Raw genomic sequence first — 12,303 nt, forward strand, 5'->3', positions numbered from 1 at the left:
TTAGAACTGCAGTTCTGAAGGCATGTGATTATGTAAGAAAATCTTGGCTTTCATTTTATGAAAAATAAAAAATTCTTCCCCATGCAGAGAAAAGCTTGAAAATGTGTCCTCTAAAAGAACAAAAGCCAGAAGACAAACAGCAAGAAATTAAACTGATTTTTTTTTAAGATCTCAGCATTTTCAAGGCAATCTCATGAATTTGATGAAGGAGTGACTCTTTTTTGGACTATTTGTTGTCTCAGTAACAGTAAGGTTCCCCCAGGATTTTAACTCCACTTCCTTCACACGTTACAAACTACAACATGTCTGGCCTTGCCTCGTTAATTAAAATTAGCGAGCATGCTCTTGACATTGTACAAGGCAAAGGCTGTTGCCTCCTTGGCAAAGGGCATAAGGCCTTTGTCCAACCCATCAAGGGTTTGTCCAACCTGCAGCAAGGACAACTTGGATCCTTACAAAGATATCATGATAGAGTTGCCTGAAGTGTGGCAGGGCTCAGGCTAAGCTTATGCCTGAATATCTACTTGCATGTATTCAATACAAGCAATAAAAAGAGTCTCAGCATGTTCTTAGATTTAGAGCCACGCTTGACTGACAAACATGCCCCAAGGGGGCTTGTCTCCACTAGCAGAGCCTCCGAATTGGTATTGGCACATAACTAACCAGACTTGCTTGTCCCTGGTTTTCTTGCTAAAGAGGGTGGTGGGTTTTGCCATGAAGTAATACATCTGATTTGAGAAGAATTAATACATTTCATATCTGTAGTCACCAAGCAGAACAGCTTCCAACTAATGTCAATTTGATGCAGAATTTTAGTAAGTTTCCTACCATTCGCCTTAACGTGAGGGAAAACTTCCTGTAATGCCAGTTCTGAGTTGCACTCTAGCTTACACAGATACAGAAAATAATCCCAGTGGCTGCAACATGTAAAAGGAAAGCTATGAAGGACTTTCATATGTTGGGCTGTACTGGGTTAAGGATACAGTATTTCCCAGATTATATGCAACATATAAATTCCACTTACCAAAGCTTTTCCTTCATTATTACCTTCTGGATAGTGTGGGTTAAGCTGGAAAAGAAAAGAAGTCAAATACTATCTTGATAGCTTTTAGACATTTCAGAACTGGGGGGAGAAGGTTTGGTTCAGTTCTGCATTATGTATCCACCCTGCAAAAGGACAGTGGAGTATTTAGAAGCAGTATGAGAACAAGAGTATCAGAATTACCGATTAAATTTCTGACTGACTTAACTGCATCTTGCAATCAAGTTGTTAACTCAAGAGAGGAATCTCAAATAACCAAAACCACAAATAATGATGAAGAAAGCACAGATAGCTACTAATCTAAACACAGCAAGTTACAGTCACCCACACACATACACACGCAACCACTTCCAGGATTGACCTTGAGCAGATATATTGAGACAAAAACTAACGTGCTTCATGTCTGCTGAGATTTTACAGAGAGACAGTGAACTCAGAATAAACACATCTTTGAAACAGGAATGGCAATGCCACTATAGACAAGTGCTTAATTACCTTGTGATTCTATTTAACCATTATTAATGGGGCTAATATTTTCTATGTCATGCCAGGATTATCAAGAATTAATTAATAACTAAAGTAGTATGAGAAGCTTGGATGAAAGACACTGTATAATAGCAAGTGTAAAGTATTACTATTTAACAGCGTTTAATATGATTTTACTTTTGACAAGGGAAATATGTAGACTAGAAGATGAGGGATTATGTAGGCAGGTACATACTCAAGTAAACAAACACACATACACCCACACACTGGCTGCACATGAAACTTTTCAAGATTTGACTTACATGATGAAATTATTTTGCCTCAGTATTTACCATATACCCTGACACTGGATATGCTGTCAAAGCATTGAAAATGCTGAAGTGAAATTATTAGTTATATAAGGTAATTTAGTTCTTAAGCAACGACAGCATGTACATATCTTTCAGATAAGTACAGTCATTTTCTTGGCTTGAATTTGGCATCACCAGTGTGGAAGAGCCAGAAATTAATTGCACAGGGCAAGCTGAACGAATCCCAGTAAAACTTTTCAATATCACATCACCATACATCTAACATTACACAGACAACTACTGTGAAGAGTTTTATTGAGCTTATAAGGTTCTTATTAATACTATATCATTTATATCCCTTTACCCAAACAAGCCAGCTCCTCTCCACATCATGAGCTCCGACTCCCACCTACTTCTGTTATACAGCAATAGGAATGGGAGAGGAACACTGAACAACAGACAACTAGAAGTTATACATATATACATTCATGTATGTATACATGTATATGTAACTGTTTTCATATAGTTTTGGTTTCTTCCTAAGTTCTCACACTTCTTTCAGCATTCCATTTGTTCACCTGACACCTTAAAAAATTCTAGTTGCCCATTCTAACAGCGAAGCTGAGCTCTCTACCTTTGGTCCTCCATCAAGAACAGAGAAATCAGGCAGTGCTCCTTAGTCACAGCCACACACAGTGGCCTTTCAGCACAGGTGCAGAGAAGGTACAGAAAGGCTAAATTCTATTCTACCTTCAGATTCTGCTGGTTGTAAGCAAGCAAGAAAAAGTCTGGGTCATCTCAGGTTTGTCACTAGACTCAGCACAGAGAACCACGTACTGAGGACTAGATCTTCAAATGGAATAAATCTGTAATGTTTCACTGAAGAGCCCGAGTAAATACACTTGTCTACCCAGTATGAATTGGGCCTTGATTTCTGCTATTCTTCAGCTGTTTGCTTTCAACATAATGATGCTGTAAAAAAAAAATAGCAACAACAGGAGAAACTAGGAAAATCTCTCTCCCACGCCATTCTTGCCTACTTTAAAAATTACTAAACAGATTGCCCTCAAATTTCCAAAACAGTTCACTTGTGGACTGGGGCTGAGGGAGACAGAAGGCTCAACTGAAAAATTAAGTACCTCCTTAATGATGGTTTTTCTTGACCCACTGTAACAGAAATAATAAAACTAAAAGGATGATGTTTAGAGAAAGTTTTGAGATGCTGACGTTAAACCGTAAACATGATAGAATGCAGTTTTAGGGCTGACGTTCACAGTCCCATTTTCAGCTGTGCTGAGCAGCTGCCACTTTCATTTTCATTTCAGCTGCGGTTGTTGGTGCTGAGCATCTCTGAAAATCAGACTATTAGCTATTATCCTATACTATATTCTGCAGGTAGAGGGGCATAAATCATGTAGTGTTGTATGTCATATTAGACCTGTTCTCACTCCTTTTCAATATCCAAGTACAGCAGAATGAGCTGAGGACACAGTGACAGTCTTAACACTCCGAACTCTATTGCTTTTTCTGATTTATGCAAGATAACTTCCATGTTCTTCAATAAGCCTCGAAAACAAAAGAATCCTTGAAAATAACAACATTAATAATTTTTTTTCCTTGTTGCTAATGAAGTCAAGTAAAATTCTTTGCAGGTGTTTAGAAAGTAAGAATACTATGTTAAAATGGACCCCATTAAAGCTCAACAGTCTTCAAGATTTTTTGTGTCACTGGATGTGTTGAAGTTGCAATGTTACTGAAGTGTAGCTGAAATACAGTACTGCATATTTCTGTAAAACACCACTGGAAGGTGCACACAGTCAATACACAGCAAGAACACAATGCATTGTAAACTGCAGAACTCAAGCAACCATGATTGTATGAATCGTTATTGTAATAGCTTCATTATATGTTATTTTTTACAGCATATCTCCAACAGCTTCTTTTCCAATGCAGAATAATCCAGAAATCCTAATCCTCCACTGCTTGTTTTTCAACAAACTCAGGTAAAGCCATTTTTTACCTTTCCACGGATGTAAGACAAAAAGGTATCACAAAATGAAAGTTCAACTTCCTCACAGCTGAAAACTAAACAATATCAAAGACCTTGAAGCTCATTTCATGTTATGGCAGGCTGATGAGACCCACCATAATATCCCAACACTCACCCATTACGTAAGGCCACACAACCTAACCACCTGAGTAAACGGCAATCGCTATATGGTGGTAAGGGAGGTGCAGTCTACACCAAGTAACACAGACTGCATTAGTAGAGAACAACCAGGGAAGGACAAAGGAGAATTCACATCGGTAAAATGGTGAACTGGCCACCCGGTAGTAGTTGCGCTCATCCTTCACTCCACCACCAAGTAGGTGGCCAGCTCTATTGTGAGAATTGTGCAGTTGGGCAAGGCTAAGGTAATCAGCTCTCACAGCTCCAGTGACAATGATTTATGACACCACAGACACTTCATCTTTTTCAGTTGCTTATACATATGAACCCAGACCCAACTCTACACATTCTCCAGCCTACATAAAATCTCCTAAACTCCAGGAAACAGGGCTACCATATCAACTTTTCTTTCACATCACAGCACCATGGAAGACATTACGGTTTTACACACACAGGCTCACAGTGCACACTGACTTAGGTGCTGCATGAGCTTTTCCTTATGCCAAGGCCCTATCAACAGGTTAAGTACCACTGTACCTGCAAATGCAATTTGCACAATATAGTTCACAGGAAGTACCTGGGACCTCAACTTGTTTTGGAATCTGAATCTGCTGGGGAGAAGAGAGCTTGGAAGCAGACTAGCAAACTTGTCAGCAGACAAGGACAGTTAATATCATGAGAAGGCCACCACCACACAAGATCATATTTTTAAACACTAAAATCATTGACTATATTGGGGTTTATAGAAAGATTTGCCACTACAGAGAAGATAGTACATTATTTTAAATCTGAACAGAACTAGCATTTACTTGCACTCTTTTGTAAGAAGCCAAATTCCCAACTCATGATCTACACAGGGTATCTGAGAGACCCTGAAGGTCAGGGTCAGCATTGCAGGTGGTCCTCCTGGGTGTATAAAAATTAATGTCTCTTTGACAGATTTCAGGCTCAGCCTTTGCACGTGGTGGTATGTAAAAAGAGTAGATGTATGAATGCATACATATACTAATATACTCACCAGAAGTAGCACCAGAAGGCCCTCAGTAGAGAGTATCTGTGACAAACATGTAATAGAAGCCAGCTTTTACAGGTGGAAAACTGAGGTAAAGACAAAGCCTTTAACTCTTTCTGGTTACAATTATTTGGAAGGGCAAGGAATCTCATTCCTGAATTTTTGCCTAGTACCCTCACAAAGTGATCATCCTCCTGTAGAGTCTGCATAGTAGGAAGATAACTTTTGTCTATGCGTGTTACTTCTGGTATTTGGTGCTCGGAGAATGCAAGTGCCCTGCTAATCCTGAAAGGTATTCTGCTAGATTGAGTGCCAGAAGTTCCAGGCTCTGTCATCTCCACTGATGACGTCTCTACTGATTAAAGCTAGTCAAAGTTGTATCTTAAATTTTTCAATACATAAGACTTCATAGTGCATAATCTCCTGAGGTTCCACGATTGAGCAGAACAACATCTCACTAACAAGTTATTCCTGCCTTTAATTTTATTTTCGCATCTTCACGTAGTAAGACATGCTTTACAGTCCAACAACTGAATTATAAGTCTCAGTCCATACTGCGGACAAACAGTTTGGAATTTCACATTTATACTGAATGCTGCTTTCTTAGAGGAACGCATGGGAAGTATCCAAACAGGCTATTCTTGGATACTCAATTAAGAAGGAGAGAGAGGAGTTTGGGGAAAGAAACACCCATGCTTATTTTAATCAAATTTTGTTGACTAGGTAAAGGATATTTAAAACATTTTGTCAGGAAAAGAATTAGATTGCCAAATTTCAGCTAAATGAGCATTTTAATGACTTTGTTAATACCCTCATTTATGAAGGAAACCCTGACAAACAAAGAATAAAAGGATCTAATTCAACACACGTAAACAGTTCCCATTTCATTTGATAACCAGCCTGTTAACACACAGCCTGTTACCCAATCAACAAGGACAAGTGTTTCAGTGAAAAAAAGCCAGCACAAAAGAAAAAAAAATCCACTTCTCAAACCTTGCATCTTCATTAGGCTTGCTTTGTTCTTTGTTAATGTCATACTGATTAGCTTTCGATAAATCCAAAGGAGTTTTGCACAATTTCAAAGACTCAAGTGGTATTCAAAGGACTTTTGCCATGGTATTAACTTGCCGGAGAAGGACTGGCAACGACTCTACCTCGATAAACCCCATTCAACACAGCCACAGCATCGGCATGAAGTTCCTGATAATCATCATCTGAGGAAAGTTTAAAATCTTAAAAAGCCTTTTATTTCAGGATTGTATTTTGCTGCTGTTTTGCTTATAAGCCATGTCTTAGCAGATCAGATGAGTTTCCAGGGAGCGCTGGGAAAGCTGAATCTTTTTGTCTGCTTCAGACCCCCCCATGCGGCACAGGCAGTGAGGTGGACAGGGACAGCCACCCCTGCGTGGGGGAACTACCTGCCAGTCAAAAACAGGAATGAGAATCAGCTCCAACACTTTCCTGTCCCAATTATTCACCCTTGTCATAAGAAGAAAGGATAGGTTATTTGATGGCATTTTTAGCTGCTGTATAAGCAATGGCAGGCCAGTGCTTTGCTATGCCTAAATCACCACTGATTTAAAGGTCTCGCAACAGCGGCATTAGCTGGAGCTGCCACAACACATAGCTTTATGTTAGGGCAGGGGAGAGTGGTGACTGAGAAATCCCTTTGCTTCTACGGTGATCAAAGGTAGAGAACCTGACCACCCACCAATGCATGGTGCTCAGTCCCACACAGCTATATCCCATTCTGCAGAGGAAGTCAAAAGAAAGAAAAATGTCTAAGAGATCCTTTACTCTAACCTAAATGCTGGGCCATAACCTCAGTATGAGCTTCAGTGGCTCCATGCTAACGTGTGCTATATGAAAAAGCATCCTCATCTCTTCAAGGTTTATGTTCTAAATATTAATATTCCATATGCCTTTCAGTGGTCCTCCCAGAAATAGCTAGGGATGATTGAATTAGACATTACTGAAATTTCTACCATTAAAAAAACAAACCAAAACAAAAAACACACACACAAAACCCCAACAACAATAAAAAAAAAAAAAAAAAAAAAAAAAAACAAACGAGGGAAGCCTTCTAAACCTCCACCAAGCATTAAAAGTAAAGAAATAGAGGCACAAATATAATTGAATAAAAACTTAAGTAATCTTGAAATAATAATAAAAAAAAAAAACACACTGAAGAACAGACCACAGGTCCACATTTGCTGTTTCAAAACACATCAAAATGCAATACCAGCAGACATTGCACGTTTAATAACAGAAGCAGTCCGTATAATGACTAAACATCAATAAATGCTGCATTAATGGCTTGGCACTTCCCTTTCTCCTCAAGCTCCTATGCATACAAATGCAGCTCAAATGCAGCCAACTTCAGAAAGGACTGAAAAAGCCTAGCTGAACACAGGCTCACAGATCACTACTGCAAAACTAGCTAGCTGCGGGAAAAAAATCCTTCCTCTGAGATCCAGATTTCTGAAGGTATTTGCACACCGACAGATGCAAATGTTGTTCCTAACTTCCACCAAAGTCAAGACAAGTCAGGTGAAGAAATTTAGCTGCATTCCCCAGATTCTTAAAAACCCTGGAAAATCTAGTCCTGGGTTTTGCTAAATGGACATCTTCTAACTCTGTCACTTTAAAAAGCCACATCCAAGTCTGCAGAACAGGTCAGACTGGCTCTGTAAATCAGTAATCCATCTTCCTCCTCCTCCTCTAGTCTCTGGATCTCTTCCATCTCTTCACACATAGCTGTAAATTATCCTTCATTCTTTATAGAGCTTTAAAACAAAACCACACTCCTCCTGTGAGACAGTGAAAAATAGAAATAGGGCTTATGGTGCCGAGTTCACTGTGTCACCTTGGCAAGCCCTTTTTCTTACCTTTAATCACTGAGCCCAACAGATAGAAACTAATCAGAATGCTGTATTAACATTTAACAAAGAGACTGAGAAAAAACTACTCAAACAGAAGATTTTGAAGCAATCTCCAGGTGAGGTCCCGCAGTACCAACAAATTAAATGTGCGAAGGCCTTGGTGGATGCTGCCACCTCCTGGTGCCTTCTCCGATTTGCAAACCGTTATCCTTGAGCAAAAGGTACCTGCACATCTCAGTTAAACTAAGGCCGATTTTATCCAGTTTTTATTCGCCATACTGTTTCTAAAGGCAGAAAGAACCACAGAGCATTTACCACTATGCTCTGCACCTCTGCATGAGCCTTATGATCAGTGGATGAATACATTTTTCTGCAAAGGCTTGCTTCCATGTCACCCCAAAAAATAACGCTGACAAACAGCAGTCCCTTTTTGCTTCCTGAACATAAAAGATCTCTGTCAGTAGTCCACTTTCCAAAAACTGGATATCAAAAGGCCTAATTTACGGCCTTCAAATATTCAATCTCAGTTGCCTTAATAAAACATCCTATGCAGTACTCCATTTTCCACATCAGTTTAAGAAGGTGAAAGAAAAATAAGTCCATAAAACTACAGACAGTTTCTCCAGGGCTCCAAAGGGTTAATCCTGGTTTATAGCCTCAAGTTTAAGAACCGATTTCCCTTTTACTTTTTTTTTTTAAATCATAGCTAATGCTGAGGATACTATCACTCATACAAATATGTAATCTTTCTTAAAATCTCATTACATGCTTTGTTTTCTATTCTTGTGGCAGCAAGTTCCACTTCTTTACTATGTCCTATTCAGAAGGCAGGAGAGGATTATTTTCTATCAATATTAACTCGAACATGCACTCAGCTATCTTCACTATGATCCAAATCAAGTGATTATTACAAGAGGATTAAATTTATTACGAACAGTATGGCTCTGTCCACACAGATATACACATATTATAACGATATACATCATATTATAACAATATATGTCATATGGCAGGCTAATATTTTTAATACCGAGACATAACAAAAATCCATTTAAAAGAATGTAAAAGATCAACAGCAGTTCTCAATTTAAAGTGAATGATGTACATAAGCTTCTCTGAAAACAAACTTGGGCAATTTTGACAGAAAAGTAGAGTGAGATAACATGGGAAGAAATTATTCAAGAAAGACAAGAGAAATATGAGTAACTTTTATTGGCCATTGATTCAAGAGTTCTCAGCAAGTGGTTTACACCAGCACAAGGTGAAATTCAGCTGACGGTCCCACAAGGCGAGGCCTTTGATGCTGTCTTCAGCAGCTCCTCTTAACCCACCCCAACCGCTTATGCCACTGGTGCCTTAGCTCAGTGACCCTGTTTAGAGCACAGAATATTCCCTCTTCCCCGCACCCTGGAGTCCATGCCAACCCCACCTCAGGGACGGCACGTTGTGTCACAGGACCGCAATCAAATACCTGCGGACACACGACAGTTCTGCAAGCCTACATTGCCACTGAAGCACACTCTTACCACTGAACTACAGCCTTGGTGGGTTGGACTGGACTTCCTGTTCAATTTAGAATATTCATGTAATTGTCATTTCACCTCATGTGCATGTAACCCTCTGCTGCTCAGGCCAACTGGCTTCAATCATTCCTACCTTTAAAAGAAATTCCATTGAGCATCCAGTGCTACAATAACCCCAAAGCTGGAAGTATGTTTCATGTGGGATTTTAACAAGAGTTTAGAACTAAACTCTGATCAGATTTGATCCACTTTACGGCTTAAACCCTGCACTTTCACTCTTGCAGAAAGAAGAAAGTGAACCCTATAAGAAAGCCAGAGGAGTTTTCCAGTAGGACACGCATCAAGGATGTGCATCAAATTGCTATTTCTGCCCAAAGCAGCTAGCTAGTGGACAGCTTTATCTCTGTGACTTGTCCATCACCAGAATATGTGCTAAAGAGCTTGCCGTACCAACCATCCTATAGAAGCCATTTATGAAGTATATTCACATGTAGAAGTTAAAAGCAGCTGTTGTGGAGGCTTCAGTCCTATAACAGTCAAAGAATTCCAGGGGGTGGCTGCGCAAATGAAAACTGTTGAAGAAGTCCAAACCCATCAGGTCAGTATCTGAGACACCCTTGACCCCTGAGCACATAAATGCTCACATTCCGCTCACTTCAAAGACAAGGCTAATCCTGAGAACTCTACCAAATGAGGGCCTTTATATGAGCAACAATTTGGTTGAATGAATGAAGCACCCTCCAAGTCAGAAAAAGTATGTTTGGTCCTGCCATTACCTCTGAGCTCATTGCCTCAACCTATTGCATTGGCCAGCCTTTTCTCACTCTTCTCTTTCATCTAGAAGAACTTCAGGGCACAGATTACCTTTTGGAGCAACATCAGTACCCTACACACTACCTTGGAAGACACAGTAATAATTTGAACTGCTGTTTATGGCCATAATTTTATAGAATCACAGAAGGTAAACATTAAGGCTGCCATCTTACCTGCATTACCATAATTCATTTAGTATAGTATAATTAATTCAGTGTTAAAGACAATTACCTCACCAGATTTACTGCCATATCTTGGCCAAGGTATCTAGTAACTCCAGTTTAGTCTATTCAACTAAGTAAAACAGAATTATCACAGACTTTTCCTTACAAATTCTGCACTGTGATTATGTACATGTTCACAATGTTTCACAAGCAATGTACTGTGGTTTATCTATTGTCTACTGCGATATCTGAGACTAGCATGTGATTTGATATTTGCATATATATATTGTGATTATTTTAGCAATATCCTTCTCACCTGAGAAGTTTAATATGGAATGACAGGCTTATCCTGCATTTCTTGTGTGTGCATATATGTATTCACAGGCACATGTATTTGTGTTTAACATCCTCAAACAGCAAGTGTTAATAGTTTCAGTACAGATCATCCAGTTTAGAAATCACAGAACTGGAACTGCTATACACCTGGAGAACAATATTAAAGGTGCATGTTTTGGTTCAGCACTATCACCAAGCTGATACTCAGTTCAGAGACTTTTATCCTGGTGATTAGAATATTGAAAATGTTAGGTGTGTTCATGAGAAAGGCACAGCTGTGTGGTCCCAACCTGCAGCATTTGAAAGGCTGTTCAAGTAAATTGCAGCTCGCTCCCACACACAGATAGATAGATTTGGGTGCATTCTACATGTGGTACATGCACTGAAAAGACTTAAAAAAAAAATTGTGAAAGTCTTTGTTACTTTGAAGTATTCAATTTTCACCTAACCTTACAGCCTCTTTTTATAAATATAAAACTTCAAAATAACTTGGGTCATTTTGCTGTAACCAGGACCAAAAAAGAATCTTCTACAGAACTTTTTCTAAAAGACTGCTGACTCTGTGAAGATGAGAATAAAACTCAGCAGCCTGGATTTTAGCTGGTGGCTTAGTGTCTAAATGTCCTGCTAAGGATCTGGCTCAGCTCTTTTGGGTGAAATCAAGCTCTTGTGACACTAAGAGCAGAACTCCCACTGTCTCCAAAGAAGATAATTTCTCTTTCCAATTTTTCAGCTGAGTATTTGGTTCCACTTTTTTATGATTTCAATATTTTGGGAATATCTGAGGCAGTGGCTTCAAGTTTCCAAATGCCAGACACATAGGAGACATTACCACCTATCCAGATTTCTGATGTCCCAAGTCTTACCACCAAACATGAAACCTTTTCTTCAGCATATCCCTCCTGTGCCTTAAGTAATTGGGTGAGAGCATACATACATCTGATGTGTCAGACCGTGTCCCCAGGACACACATAGTAGAAGGGGAATGACAATGCAGCTATGTGCAATTAGCAAATGTCTTCCACTGGGTCTCCTTTGGCAGTGGGTCTTTCAGGATGGCTCACCTTTAGCCCATAGTCTGGTAGTAGGGTCTAGGTTGCTTTATGGTATTAGTAGGTCTTAAAGAACTTCAAAGCATATTAATGAAAATTAGCCTAAGTAATGCCAAGTGGGAAGAGGATTAAAGGAAATGGTACTACTTGAGACTGTGTCAGAAGTCAGAGGTATCAGAGGACTCTTAGCCTTTGAAAGGTAACAAAAGCCGGACGACTGATTGTGAATCTTAGGAAAAGGGAATTTAGGACTTACACATCCTGACTTCATTCTCTTAGGTTTTGTAAGAATTAGATTCGCAAGTACTCATCTATATGTTTTGTTTACTGAACAACTATACTGCCTTTTTTTTTTTTTTAACTCACTTACTATAGTATTGAAGCACTTTTAAGTTTATTAGTTTTAAATTCTGGAATTCTCTGGGGCAAATGTCTTGAATTTTCTTAGTCCTCAGATCATCTCCTGGCCTTAACAAGCTGCAGCAGCATCCCTTCACTACATGGCTCAGTAGTGACCCACTGAGTCACAAATC

General features: G+C 39.3%; 1 protein-coding gene across 3 annotated transcripts in view; it reads right to left on the bottom strand.

Moving 5' to 3' along the window:
- Nucleotides 1–12,303, bottom strand: part of ITPR2 (inositol 1,4,5-trisphosphate receptor type 2) — a 268,975-nt gene that overhangs the window by 200,980 nt on the left and 55,692 nt on the right. For 2 of the 3 annotated variants that reach the window (XM_075051506.1, XM_075051508.1), the window contains one exon: nt 1,025–1,069. The exons of the other annotated variant lie outside the window; for it this stretch is intronic. In XM_075051506.1, the coding sequence (XP_074907607.1) occupies nt 1,025–1,069 (45 nt within the window). The remainder of the gene's footprint in view (nt 1–1,024; nt 1,070–12,303) is intronic. 3 annotated transcript variants of the gene reach the window in all.

The sequence above is a fragment of the Buteo buteo genome, chromosome 19, assembly GCF_964188355.1.
Source record: "Buteo buteo chromosome 19, bButBut1.hap1.1, whole genome shotgun sequence".
In the NCBI taxonomy this organism is placed as follows: Eukaryota; Metazoa; Chordata; class Aves; order Accipitriformes; family Accipitridae; genus Buteo; species Buteo buteo.